This window comes from Alosa alosa, chromosome 15, assembly GCF_017589495.1.
Source record: "Alosa alosa isolate M-15738 ecotype Scorff River chromosome 15, AALO_Geno_1.1, whole genome shotgun sequence".
NCBI lineage: Eukaryota > Metazoa > Chordata > Actinopteri > Clupeiformes > Clupeidae > Alosa > Alosa alosa.
The window spans coordinates 2,372,415-2,387,558 of record NC_063203.1 but is presented as its reverse complement, the minus strand read 5'-3'; the positions used below and the strand labels follow the sequence as shown (position 1 = coordinate 2,387,558).

At 44.1% G+C, this 15,144-nt stretch overlaps 1 protein-coding gene across 5 annotated transcripts in view; it reads right to left on the bottom strand.

The window, feature by feature from the left end:
* Positions 1-14,340, bottom strand: part of actn4 (actinin, alpha 4) — a 35,412-nt gene extending 21,072 nt beyond the window's left edge. For 2 of the 5 annotated variants that reach the window (XM_048264189.1, XM_048264187.1), the window contains exon 1: positions 13,992-14,339. In XM_048264189.1, coding sequence (XP_048120146.1) covers positions 13,992-14,120 — 129 coding nt within the window. In that variant the 5' untranslated portion in view covers positions 14,121-14,339. Of the gene's footprint in view, positions 1-13,991 lie in introns of all 5 variants that reach the window. The other 3 variants (XM_048264188.1, XM_048264185.1, XM_048264184.1) reach the window with 3 other exon arrangements.
* Between the last annotated feature and the right edge of the window lie 804 nt (positions 14,341-15,144).

Here is a 15,144-nt window from a genome sequence, read left to right as displayed (position 1 = left end):
TTGTGGAGCAGTGTTACCAAGTGAATAGAGTAAATCCAAAAATGCTGACTGGCCAATAACATCTCCAGATACGCCTCTGCCAATTGCTTGTGTAAAGGTTCGAAATGAAATGTAAAATGACAATTCTGCAATGTCCTTACATTTGAATGCTTTCAATTTCACACCACAATGGCATATTATAAAATGATCAACACTAGATGTAAATCTACCCATGTTAATCAGCCCCCCCACACACACACACACACACACTAAGTGTAAATCTACCCATGTTAATCATCAACACACCCCCTCACTAGCTGTAAATCCACCCATGTGTTAGCCTTTTTTATTCAGACCTATGCTCATCTATGCGCCACCCAGAATTATTGCTGGGGGGCTGGTAGTGCCTGATGAAGGCGATTCCTAGGTGTTTTGGCATTATACATCTGAAAACAGTTTTGGCTTGACTAAGCGCATCAGCTGGGGCATCAGCATTCTTGAGTCTTGACAAGGAGAGGAGTAACTGATTTTCTTTCTAACAGACGGAAGTGTGTGTGTGTGTGTTTGTGGTTTCAGGACGAGGCGTGTTAAGGAGCACATTTTTGCGTGCTGAATATTGTGGTGCCGCACCCCTCAGCGCTTACCTCATCAGGTCTGGGCAGGTGTGTCGTAAACACACACACACACACACACACACACACACTTGGGGGCTCCTCCCAAATATATCAAGCCCCCACATGCACCGACACACTGACATCAAGTGTCAATAAAGGACAACCACAGAAAATGACAGACAAGGTCTTTCCATAAGACAACAGGATATGAACAATCAAATAAATTAACCATCCAGTCATAAACACGTTGTGGTCCATTTACAGCAAGGCTCAGTATTACTCTTAATTTGAAGAGGGATTATTACAGTATATTAGAAGGGGGAAGGCAAAACAACACTACAGTAACAAAATGGCTGGCCTTGAAGTTGGCCTGGTGCTGATTGGGTCAAGCTGCAGAGGCCGTATGCGATATCGTGGGAACATGAGTACAGTGAGGAGGCCGAGGTGGGATCCAAATGCAGGTGTACAATGTCCCTCTGGCATATGATCCTAACAGCTCCTGTTGGCCCTGTGAGTACTGCACACGAGGGAAAGCAGATTTTCTGACACACTTGCCTTCCTCCGTCTTTGAGTGATGTCACAAGGTTACAGGTGATGAACTACCAGGACATGTGAGTCATCTCTTTAGGAGTACAGCACTGCCTTGCGTTTCACTCCCTTTTATAGGTTCTCCCATAGAACAACTCAGCTCCTCTATGGTGCAATACCAGGATTGGGTGCTGCCAGCGGCCTCATGCTACACTCAACAGGCTACATGAGCTTTCTCAGCTCTGAGCACAGGAACCTTAGCTGTCAAAAATAAGCCACTCACCACAGTTTGTTTCATTAACGCAGCAAATAAAGAACCAGTGTGGTCTACCAACTATGGCTCAAAACAGCTCTATCTACAACACTTCACACAAGCTGACAAAAGTGAGTCAAACAGACAGTAGCGTCGAGTCAGATGTGTACAAGAAACAGCCCACTGGAGATAAGGGGGAATCCGCTCCGAGACAGGCCGGCAAGCCTCTTCTCGTAAAATACTGTAAATCAGTAAAAATACTGTAAAAAAGATCACGCCGATCCCTTTCAGTCTGGAATGCGACATTTTTTTTATCTATGGGGGTTGGGGTGGAAAAGGATGTATGAAATGCTAACTGTAGACAAAACAAACACCAAAGTTCAAACATGGGAGAAAAAAAAGACAGACAGAGAGACAGGCAGACAGACAGACAGGCAGGCAGGGAAACATGCAGACTTCGAGAGGAATCAGAGGGACAGTATGGATGAAACAAACTAAAGGGTGAGGGGCCACTGCAGTGGTGGTTATTTTGTATGTCCAGTCTGAGCAGACGCTTCCAGCGGAGGCTGTGTTTATTTGTTGATTTATTTATGTGGCTTCCTGTCTTTGTGAGAGCTGGGTTGGGTTTCTCAGCAGATTTAACCCATCGTGCACTCAGAAGGGATGATCCCGTTTCAGTTCACGGCCATGGACTACAACAGAAGTCTTTTTTTATCTTCATTTTGACTGTAAGACGGTCCTATAAATTGTAAAAGACTATTTTACAATTGAAAGGATGCGAAAAATGGTAAGCGCTTGCACACATACACCTGGAATTGCTTGGGGGATAGTGAAACCTGAACGCCAGTATGCATTAACAGAAACCAGGTGAGAATCTGTTGGACAGGCCTGACTGTGCACACCTGTGGCGTATGATGGGGCATTGCCTACATCACGTCATTCATCACACAATGACCTGAATGCTGCAGGCATCCCAAACAAAGCCTCAAATGACTGGGGGGCACGGATGCAAGGGAGGAAAAGTAGGGAGGGCCAACAGTGGAATGAATGTCATCCTAATTTAGTATGAGAAGGATGTTAGGAATGCCAGCCATGCAGTCCGTGCTCTCTGGGTGCACTCTCACAAGGCTTTCAGAGAGACAAGCTGTTCTCCCCAGGCAGAGCAGGAGGAAGGAGATCGCTGGTCGCTAGCAGAGTTGATGGTTAAAATGGAGCATTACATTTGCCCTTCCACTGAGAAAATCAAACCTGCCATTTGGCCCTGTCCACTCCTCCCTCCTCAGGATAATTTACTAAAAACACTCCTTACCACAGGTCCCCCTCCAGTCCCTACTCATGTGGTAAGACTCATCTCAACAAACCAGAAGTCAACTCTACAACTTCCTACTCAGAGGAGCTGCAGAGAATCAGACAATGAAGAAACTAGCTGACAAACAGCCAATGGTGATCATCGCTTCAACACTCTGATGTTTAGTCCCATTCAAAGAAAGTTGGGAAGGAAATAAGAAAAAAAAAAGAAAACCAAATTAAAAGAAAGTTGGGGTTGAAATAAGTCACTACCCTCTTCCCTCCACCTTTCCTCTTGGTTGTGTTTTCAGCGCTTCAGATAACTTTCAAAGGGGAAATGGTAAACGTAAATGAACACTGGGCTGCCAGGAAAGAAGATAAGCAGTGGTCAGACTAAATAACCCATCTGGGGGCTGTCTCATCCATCCAAGAGGCTGGGGGGTTGGGTGGGGGCTGGACTTTCCTGCCTGAGCCAGCCGTAATTACACCAGTCACAGCATTCTCTCCTTGATGGTGACTATCCTCCTCATAAATCAACACACACCTATAAAATTCATTGCACATTCAATGGCACAATTGGCCAAACTTCATATATACCATCACCTGGTTCTCATATGGAAAGTCAAAGTTCTTGCACAGCAGCCACTACTTTGAAAGGGTACAGTAGTTATAATAACAGGAATGAGAAACAAAAAAGAATAAAACATGAATTACGTGACTTGTGCTGGATGCTTATCAACGCCTCACCTTTCACCTCTCAGTACATTAGAAAGGGGCCTTATCCTGACTGAGGTCAGCTCTATGTGCTGCCACCGCTCAAGATAGCGATCCCTTTCAGGCCACTCATGGGGCTTCAGCCAGCAGCCTTTATCCGGCGCACAATGGAGCCTGACCTCGGCTGGGTACGGCTGGGGAGGTGGGGCCACGAAGGTCCTGCTTCTGAAACGCCCAGCACAAGGCTTCTGGCTGCCCACCCTGGAACAGGCATGGCTACCGGCTTCTGGCTAGCCATTCTGGAACACGCATGACATTGCCAGCTACCTACAGCTGCTGGATATCTGTGGCCATGCCTGTACTTTAACAAGAAACCTTGTGTTGACAAGACTCGACTCTTTCAAGACTGCTCGTCCTTGCTCTAATCACATATTAAAAATTGTGAGGCCCGTTCACAGCTTAAGATAGTGGGAATTGACTGAACCTGCATGCAACAGCTCAAGCAGTATTATCACACATTCCAGGAAAAGTACTCCACAATTATCTCCCCAAGAGGGTAGCTTTGGGATTGACCTCTAGGCAGGGTCACCCTGTACACATGTTCACAGTGTTTGATGTTCGGGCCTTCACTCCCAGGGTCACTGAGGTGTGTTCCCTCTCACAATTTATCACTTATCCATACTTCTGTCCAGTCAGCAGAAGACGCACACCAGAACAGGTTCTTAAGACTTTTTTTTGGTTAAATAACAGCTTGGGGCTTCTGTGGGCTGTTTGCTTTAGTGTTTGTGCTTTAGTGTCTGTGTCTGTTCTCGGCTGGCATGCCAGCATGGAAGTGACTTGAAAGAGTGTCGGGGAGGAGTGAGGGTGGGGTGTGATGGAGTGATGACCCTTGCAGGCTTAGATACAGAAACAAGAGGCAAACTTGGAAACTTCCAGCCAGAAACACTCTGACGTCACCTACTAATGCTACAGTTTACTTACTGGCCACTGTCATGACACACACAATGATTATGACCAAAAAATTAAGCAAGCCTAGAGAAATTCCCAGGCTCTTCTTCTGTCTTTATAGCTGCTTGTCTGTAAATGCAGCTTGACATTTGCTCTCTGTGGGCTCCTCACATTCCTGACATTCCCTGTAAGGCGGCGTGTTCCCCATTTCCTTGCCTCGTTGGTCATTTCTCTTTCACTCACACACACACACACACACACACACACACAGGAAGTCCATCTTCTTATCTATTGGGCCTCCTTCCACAGAAGTGCCCTTTCCCCACCTCCATCACACCTGCTTCTGTGAGATAGCTCTGACACATATCAGCACCAGAGTGACTCATACGAACTACACACTCACACGGAAACACAGCGACTGATTTAGCCATAAGCACTGACTGGGCCCATGAGTAGTGGCCTCAGATTTCTGCCAGTATGCTCTTTTCAGAACGCAGATTTACTGGGCAGTGGTGGTGGTGACTGCTAAAATGGATGGCTGGAAGAGAAGGGAAAGTAGACAACATAACAAGCAGTAGAGATGTAACAAGAGGGTTGGGGGAGGAGAGAGAGAATGAGAAAGACAGAAAGAGAGGAAGAAGGAGAGGGGGAAGACAATGTGACTGAACGAGACAGGCAGGCTGGCCCAGTCAAGAGAGCATTGTCACACTAACTGCCTCTTCCTGTCGTTCCCCTGGCTCGGCAGCGTACTTTTACCTTATAAGGAAATGCTGTTAACTGCCTGTCACTGTGCTGATGATGTAAGTCAGCAAGGTGCCACCCCTCCTATCACCTCTCCCTCTCTCCATTTTTCTTGAACACACACACACACAAGCATGCAGGGCAAACATCACCTGATTAAACTCAGCCACCACACCTTTCTCGTCTGGTGCTGTTTGTTTGAAACTTTCTTAGCCCAAAATGGCATTGCTGGTCTGCCTCCCTCAGTGTCTCTGTACCAGCCCTGTTTGTTTGGCTAGAAATGCTGGAATGCGAAGGATGACACCCCCTCAAACAAACACACACACACACTTCTACAAGAGTTTCCAATGAGCCAGCATAAAAATGAGCAAAGGGTAGTAAACACCAGAGAAAGAGTAGTTTAAAAAGAAACACAAAAACCCTGGCTTGCTTCCCACTGAAAGTCAGTTTAGTGCACCCACAGTATATTAAAGGTCACAGCGAGACATTAAGGAATGCTTTGAGGAACAGAAGAACGTGTGACCCTGGATCCTAGCCTGACATGCCCTCTTTTGAGGTCCCATGTGGGTCTGAACTACTTACAGTGGCCATTAGTCAGAGTGGAGGGTATGTTAGACAGTGGGTGGGGGAGAGAGAGAGAGAGAGAGAGAGAGAGAGAGAGAGAGAGAGAGAGATGGTGGAAAGGGTGAAAGAGGAGAGGAGGAAGTGAGGGTGAGCCTGTAAAAAGCTTTTGACGAGGTCCAGTCACTGCAGAAGAAGTTCCTCTGTTCCTGTTTGTTCCCCTGTGTTTCCGCTATGACCCCTCCTCTTCCAGATCCAAAGACATTCCACAGCTAATTCTGCCTTCTCAGACTTGAAATCGGACTCCAATGTCCCTGTACATGTATGCGTGCATATAAACACACCGTTTTTTTTTCCGCATACAACTCACGTACAAGCAACACTAACCGTGTTGCACAAAAAACTAACAAATATTTGGCAATCGTCCAAGCCACCAAGTGTCTGTCTGTGCATCACATTTGCAAAGGCAGGAAAAAAAAAAAAAATACATGGTCGCAGCACCCAACTTCCCTTCATAACTCTTTGAACTAGCAGTTTACACACAGAGCTTGTCAACTAACTTAATGGGTTCTCTCATGCTTGTCCTTTCCCTTCCAACAAGGGTGCAGGAAGGGGAAGAGATTGGGGGAAATGAAAGAAAGGGGGAGAGGGGGCAGACAGGCTCTCACTGGCCATTAATCTTCTCAGCAGCAGCAGAGGAGGATTTGCCCCACATCTGTTTACAGGGGGCAGATGCAGGACCACTTCAAACAGCCCCTCTCTCGTTGTGCCTTATGCGTATGATGTGATGCTTCCTGCTCTGCAACCCCCCACAATATCCTCACAACATAAGCAAATCATTAAGATGTAAAGGCCCAGAGCTCTAGTGAATCCTAATGCATGAGAGGTAGGAGGCTCCTACTGCTTCTTTGGCCATCTGTTCACACCTTGGAACAGTCCATTTCTTAGATTGTATTCTCCCCTGAGTGATATTATGGCTTACTGGGATGACCCAATATCCCAATGATTACTCAGGCTGAGCTCCAGAGAGATGGGAGAAACTTCCAGAGGGACAGTCAACACTGCAACCCTCCAATCGTCTGGCTTTTATGGCAGAGTGGCCAGACGGAAAGCTCTCCTCAGTGAAAGCTTGTTTGGAGTTTGCCAAAGAGAACCTAACATATGGATAAACTGGCGAAGCATGGTGGTGGCAGCATCATGCTTGGGGGTCCAAAGTGCTCAGGAATTCACACTGAGTTGAAGGCTCACCTTCCAGCAGGACAACGACCATATGCACACAATCAAGACAACAAGGGAGTAGCTTAATAGGGATAACTGACCGTCCTTGACCGGCCTAGCCAGAGCACTGACTGAACTCATCTTTGGAGACACCAAAATGTAGCTGTTCTCCAACATCCAATCTGAGAGTTTGAGAGTATCTACAGACAATATAAGACAATCCCCAAATAAGGTTTGCAAAGCTTCTCAAGTCAAACCAGAAGACGACGAGGCTCTAATCATTGCCAAAGGCACTTCAACTAATTACCAAGTAGCATAAAGTGTATGAAAACACTGAGATGGGAAAAATGGTAACATACAAGACAGTAGACTTCAGTAGCCATCCACAATCCACCAGCTTACAAATCAGGAGGTTGTTAAGTGCTGAAACAGCAAAAAACCAGGGGCAATGGCATCACTTTGCCATGTACCACTGTGCACATACCAACTGTAGTGAACATAAACTATGCCTAAACTTAACAACTTAATTTTGCCGATCATGTTGGTGTGGCAAATATGTAGGCATCTGTGCACTAAACACACTCTTGCACACATGACACTCTTACACATAAGGACACACACAAACATCAAACTCATTGTTGCTATTGTGTTCGAAATGGTTCCTTGGATGGGAGGAGGGATCACATCGACATAGCCAGTACTCCTGTGATGCTAGAATCTCAAAGACTAGCACCAATCCAAAGCATGGTGATGCAAGACAGTTAAGAGGGGAAAGAGGAAGCAACAGAGATGGCAAAGCAAGAAAGAGTGCCCAGATGCAAGCACATGTGCCTTAAAGTTCATCCAGCTGGACGGCCAATCACCTCATGATCTCTCGAACCTTTTTATCTAGTGTCAGCTCTTCCTCTTTCAGTCTCTGTCCCTTACTTACATTCTTTCTGCCTCTAACTTCAATATCCATGGCTTAGTCATTCAATCCCTTTGTAGTGGCCTTCCTTTCCTTCTTTGCCCTCCCCTTTCCACTCATTCTTTCACTGTGTACACCCCTTCCTTACTCATTCACTACTCTTGGATCTCTCTTTTGCACTCATTTACTCTATGAGGTTAGTCTTTTTTAAATCCTTCCATTATTGTATTCCTCATCTTAATGCCAGTTGTATCAGCCTCACTTTTCAAGAGCTGACAGCAAACCTTATCTGAAAGTAAGACACATGTGTGTATACTATGCAGCTCTCAACAGTTCAAGCAGTGGGGAAACCACAGGATTCAAATAAACTGCCTCTATTACTGCTTGGTTAAATATTTTCTATTTTTTGTAAATGATGCTCTGTCTACGTGCAGCGAGGGTAAAAACACAGCACTGACAAGAGCCAAAAGTGCAGCAAACATAGCTGTGGTGGTGTGAATGTTTGTAAAACGTGCATAACACACAGGTTGCATGTCACAGTTAATGGATTCAGCAGCCAAGAGACAGTCCTCTTCAGTGAAGAACACTGGACCTTCTATTTCGTGGTTTTCCAAGAGGTAGCAGTAGGGCCAGGCCTTAATGGAGTGTCAGAAGCATTGTTCTGTCTTACTGTTGAGCCTCAATATAACCTTCAGAATCACCTGAGGCTTTGTCACCCAAACCCCTCCATGAGTGGAGTTGGGTCCTAGCCTACTTTGTATGTCCCATGAGTGGGGAAACTCCTTTTCAGCAGGGTTTCAAGTCGCACAGGGATGAAGGCTACAGTGTGGTTCTGTCAGTCTGTCTGTAAAACACACACACACCAGAAGGAAAGAGGGAAATAAAATATCTAGCCCCAAATCCTAGAACGAGGCTTGTATTCCCGTGGCTGTGCTAATCCTCTTATAAACAGAGCTTTTGTCTGAGCTCTGTACACTTAAGAGTCTTTCACTGCTGCCTTCGACATGAGGGAACAAACAAAAGGTCCAAGGACAGTGAAAGTGTAGCCTTTTGTGCGTGCTGCACACTTTGGAACAGGACTACAGGCTGCCAAAGAAAGCCTGAGTAGGGACTTGTCATAAGGATATAACCTTTACTACCTCTATGACACCTCAGCTACAAAGCTGTTCTGTGTTTCAAGGAGGAATGAAAATTATCCTGTGACTAACTAGGCAAGTGGGCTCAGTGTGTCCCACAGAATTGAATACTATTTGTGGTGGTAGGTTTGCAGAATCAACTCGAATGCAACAGTTTTTAACAAATTAGTGCAGCGCGGTTATGATTCTAACCAGATTTAAGCACAATTTAGTACAACCAGGAAAATCATTGTGTGGTGGTCAATGTTGATATTGTGGTGGGCCGCCACAAATAAATCAATGTATGGGAAACACTGGGGCTAATTTGGGAAATGGAGTGGTAATGACATGGTCAACTGCGTAGCACTCTTAGACATATCACACAGGCATCTCAGGACTAATCAGACCTCATCAGAATAGGAGTGTAGGAGGGCAAGGGCCAGGATGCCATGCATAGGACACCATCTAGATCTCTTACTTGCTCTAAGCAAAAAAGAGGTACTAAACAAAAATGATAGCAAGAAATACCACCCTCTATGGACAGAATTTCTCGAAATTCGGTGTGCGTCCAAAGAATGTAATTATGTGTACCAAGTTTGAATAGGATGGCACCTTTCCAAGATACAATAACGGCAATAGAATCATTACAGGCGGCGCCCCAAAAGTTAACTAACACAGTTAATTAACAAAGAGACAAAAATCAGAAAATGCCAATCTGTCAGGCTTGGTCTGAAAGTGAGGTGTACCGAATTTCTTAGCAATCGGATCAACGTTCTAGAAGACAGATTAGTTTCTCTTTTGAGTTATTTGAAAATGGTGGGAAAATGTGCAATATGGAAATGGGCGTGGCTGGGTGGAATGGATGCAGGAGAAAAATTCCATACAGGTCTAGAGATACGAGCAAATACGTAAATGTGCTTATTATAGCGCCCCCCATGTCATTTCTGTTTTCTGAGATGGCGCACTGATTTGAGACCTATGGGTAAAATTTGGTGTCTGTACCTATAAAGTTATGGCTGCAGACACGGTTTTGCTGCGGAAAAATAATATTCAGAACCAAAACTATAGGGTTCTTGCAGCTTCTCTGCTTGGACCCCTAATAACAAGCCCATGTTGGATCATGTTCTTGAAACAAAATATAGCTAATATGCAGTATACATTTAGTAAAAATTAAATGTGGCATTCCCCAATTTAGGGGACACATAATTTCTCCACTCACCACCTTTCCAAATAGGCTAAGGAGAGGTTGTAATGTTTTATCACAACTGACCAATCATAATCACATTGTCTTCCTGAAATGCATTAGTTTTATGACTGAAGTAGCCTGCAAATTAAATAGGTAGTGCTCACTGACGCACGTCACTAGGTGAGCATCTTCAGTCTCATGTCAAACAAGTGACTTGTTTAGTTAAAAATATTATTTGAATATCTTGTGTGTATGTGAGAGAGACAGCAAGCGGAAACTAGCTAAAACTATTGTACACTTAAAGGCTTTTATCTCCAATCTGTGGGTCTTTTGCAGGTATGACCGGCATGGTGTGATAATATCTGGAGGTGCTAGGTCCCAAAATACATACTGCTTCTGAGCTGAGAAGCAACAGCAACAAGCTTACAAGCTTTCTTTTTTGGGAGGAAGTGTCACATGCTGAAGGTGATGCTGACAAACACACACACACACACACACACACACACACACACATCCCCCACACAGAAACAAACTACATTAACAAACTACATGCGCCCAACAGAAAACACACTTTGACTCAGTCCCAGTCACACCCATCCCAGTTGTCCTTAAGAGTCCAAATAGTAGCACAAAACATCCCAAGAACAAGAGTGAGAGCCACAATAAATTAAATGAAAAAATTTGCTCAAATCCTACTCTTTCTACAATGCTATTTCTCTGCTTAAAGGGCTAGAACACAAGAGTAGCACCCCAAACCAGCCTCTCCAGAGATTATTCTACTCTGCCCCTCCCCCACTAACATGACTACACCTAAACACACATTCCTTTCACTGACAAAGTGGCCTGCAAGCACTCAAACACACGACTCACCCAATAAACTCTCTTGAACAGGCTTTCTCCATCATAGGGCTGTGTACAAACACTGTGCCTGGAGCCCGTAGATATGAACGATACAAAGGTGAGCAAGTAGACGACTGGAGGTGGACTCACAGCACTGCAATCATGGACCAAAATGAGATCAGGAGTAGTTTACAAGATCTGTGTTCACATCACAGATTTATGTCTAAATCTATTTAAACAGCAACCAACTAACACTTCATAAAAAGATATGACAAAGCACTGTTTGTGATTATTGAATTTCCTTTATTTGTTACTTACACCAGACCAAGTCTGTCATGATACTGTCTTCTTGACTGACTGAGTGACGTCACAAAAGCAGTGAGCTACAAGCGCTGTAAACACAAATATTTTTCAATGACATCAGCTGCTTGCAACAACTTGCAACAATGAATTCACACCACTGCAACTCATCTGCAATAATTTTGTCTCGTTATGAATTGGCCTTAAAACAGCCAAACCTCACACCAAGTATGCAATTAACTTTATCAAGCTCATTACATCATTCTTACTTTCATTCATGGTGAACTGAGAAATCAAGGACAGACGCAACTGAGGAGAAGCAACGGCACAAGAAGGCCTAATGTTGAATGAATAGTGGAGGGGGGAGTGGAGCACTACCGCTGTAGTGGCAGAGACTCAGGCCCAAAGGACTCGTTCATATTTGTACAATACACACCACCATCAATATTAAGGCTAAAAGTCTATAAAGGATAAATGCTTAATGACGCACTAGGTGTGTTCCAAACGGAAGGCATATGTTCTGTTGCCACACTGGTGATCAAGAGGTGTCTTACAAGATATGACTCTGAAGTTAAGGCATCTTTTAAAAACAATGGTTTCGAAAATTTCAATGGTTTCTCTTCCTCCTAATAAACGAATATTGCTATAGGCTCCACAACCTTCAGGACAATGAGTCATATTTGTTGGGCAAGACAAAGAGGAAACAATTAGTCATCATTTTCTACAGACAAACTCCATTGACAACAGAGAGAGACAGGACTGGACAGTCTTCAGCTGTCCTTTAAAACCATGGAAACTTCAAAGCATTTCTGATAAGTGAAGAAATTACATAACATGTGTACTTTTATGTTACTGCTATGTCAGGCTGCACAATTACTTTACTGCAGAAATTTTAATGAAACTGCATTGTACTCAATGGTTCAGTGGTTTTCAAGCCTCAAAAAATAAATATGTAATAAAACTTAAAATTATGTGTTTCTGTACATTAGAATGTAACCCGATTCATTTGAAAAAAAAAAAAAAATTGGGGTTGCCACTAATTCCAGAAGACACCAACAAAAAGGTAATTCAGTGTAACAGGGAAAAGTGAGACATTAAGAGTAATATCAAATCACATCACAGCCCCCAAATACTAATTCATTGCCATTATAAAAATGTATAGGCCTACTTTATACATTGATGATACTTTTACTGTTCACCTGTTCACCGATTGAATCAGATCTGGTACAAGGACTATAGCATACCCAAGCGTCTCTTCATATGGATTACAGATTGCATAGGCGTAGAACAGAGACTACTTTTTGCCAAGAAGAGCAAGCACCCCCAAATTCTGTCATTAAATTAGGCCTACATTGCCAGGTCAGCTACAAGCCTGTGGCGTCGTGATGACATGTTTACCACACTGCGAAATGTTGTGGAGAACGGTTGTCCAAGAGACAGCAGTCTAGTTTTCGAAATGTGTTAGCCTACAAACCAAGCACGCATTGTACCGAAGCAACCTGCATGTTAAAAGAGGACAGGCTTCAGAGAATATGTTTTTGGAAGCTTAAAGCGTAAAATTTAGACTTTGCGTATAGGCTAGACCTAAGGCTAGGCCTCATATAAAACTGACTGGGAGCTCAATTCAGGATTCTGAACGCTTAAAATTGTTATGCGGTCCTGCATATCAGTAAGTTGAAAATTCCTTTCAGCATTATCAAAGGCCTACGCCTTTGACGGAGGACAGACAGCTACGCAAAAGGCGTTCATTAACTTGTGCAATAACCAGCGCGGCGGGGGTGAATAGCCACAAGAATGTGCCCTTGGTGCTCCCACGTCCGAGTGTTCCGAAATAATGTCCATGATTGTGGATAAGTCACGCCTCCGATTGAAGCCAAAAAGTCTGGACCAATGAATCTAAAGCATGTTGTCGGAAAGTAGCCTAAGCGCGGTGGCAATGGGCCTAGTTTAACGTTACGTGGGTAACAAACAACATGGGCATGTTTGAGTCTTGCTGTGGTTAATGATTTAACTTTTCTGTTCTGACAAAACTTTGCCCCCTTCGAAGCAAAAAAAGCCGCACCTCACTGCCTAAAAGTCTAACATGCTTAGTTTAACAAAATCATGCCCGTTATGAATGACGGGCCCAAATGTTCTGTAGGCTACTGTCTATGAGAACCTGTATGGTATCTTGTCAATCCAGCGAAAGGAATTTTTGTTTATGAGCACAGCCTCTAAATTTTACCAGGTTCGTATAGCCGTAGCCTACACAATTCCAGGGCTGGAATTACAACTTTCGTCTAGGATTAAGCTATAGCCTACATGTAGTGTTAACAAGCTAGTCGAGACTCAGCGTAAACTGCTAAAATCATTCCTAAAAGGCAGCTCTGCTAGTCTTTATCTGACTGGTTCCAGTCCATCTGATAAACGTCGCCTGCACCATTTCGCAGCTATTTTGGTAACTTTGTGATTGGGGCCTATCGATATCGTGTAGCTGACACATCCATCAAACAGTCCTCACACATTGATAGCCTACTAAATAAAATAGAAAATGAATGGGTTGATAGAACACAGACATCTTTGAAAATAATGGCGTTTGTAGTATAAGAAAACCAGCATTAGGCCACTGGATGGAAAGTTAGTCCTTCAATCACACGCATTGTGAAATCAGCTCGAAAAGCAGCAATAGTCCATCACACTAAATAGCGATAGAAAAAAACGGCAGGCATTTTCAATACAATTTTCATCATGCGAATAGCCACATCGAAGGCCCACAACAGTCCCCGGTCTCTCCCAATCTCTATACCAGACAATCTCCTACCTTTCTCTGCTGTTTCTCCCAGGCCGGATCGAGCAGCAGGTCCCGGTCCCATTCATTTTCCTGTTCCATGTGATGGCCGCCTGAAGGATATTGTTGAGTTTGATTATTTGTGGCGTGATAATCTACCATGTCTGCAAAACCTGAGTGCGTTAATTTGACCTCAAATGATAACGCAAAAGGATTTGACCAGTCGTTGAAACTGCTTTGCCTGTATCGTTCGATCCGGAATATCCGGCGCGTAGCCTACTCTGACACCACACCCGCAGAATGTCTCTCCACCCGAGGAAAAAATGGTGTAATAGCCCGGAGTCGCGCCGCTCCCTCAGAATTGCGAAGGTAGGCCCTAAGCAATCATGAATATGCAAGCTTTTGATATTAATGAGGTGTTGGTTGCCTACTAAGTCCCGCCTCCCAAACGAGCAGACAGCCCCTCCGTTGTCCGCAATGGTCGTTCGCCCAATCCTAGACTATGGCTGCAGGGGGAATGTGAACTATGTTTTATTCCGCCATAAAATAGGCCGATAAGGCTACTTAAAATACTTAATACGTAATACTTTTGTTTTCGACTTGGGAGACTGAGGGTGGCTGAAGGTGAGTTGCTCAGAGTTGTAGCCTAGGTCCTGCTTGGTCGCATTGTGAAATTTGACTGTTACAAAGTTGCCGTTGTCATTTCCTCCTGGAGGCCATATCTTCAGACCAGAAACAAACAAACAAAAAAAATAACAGGCGGTTATGATGATAGCCTATGGGCACATTAATGATGGGAAGTTGCTCTCCCCTCAATTTGTACAAGCGACGCTTGTACCATGACAGTCGCTTGTTGATTATTCATGAGAATCTACTCTATCATGAATGATTCAACTGTGAGCCTCATTGTCCAGTTGACCCCTAAGTGGCTGTCGTCATGCTCACATGATGGGGTCGAGTGGTGAACTTGAATGAAATTCGAGTTAGAACAAATATTTTGGCTCCATTTTTAAAAGCTGTAACAATACAAAGTCGGCGTTGAAAACTGTTTATAGGCTATCAGACCATACAATGTTAAGGTCTGGCTAACGTGACCAAACGGGTTTTACATTTAAGTAGGTCAATCTTTAAACTGTGCGTCTATGTCGATTACCATCATACAGCGACCGAGCATTCCAGAGAAATA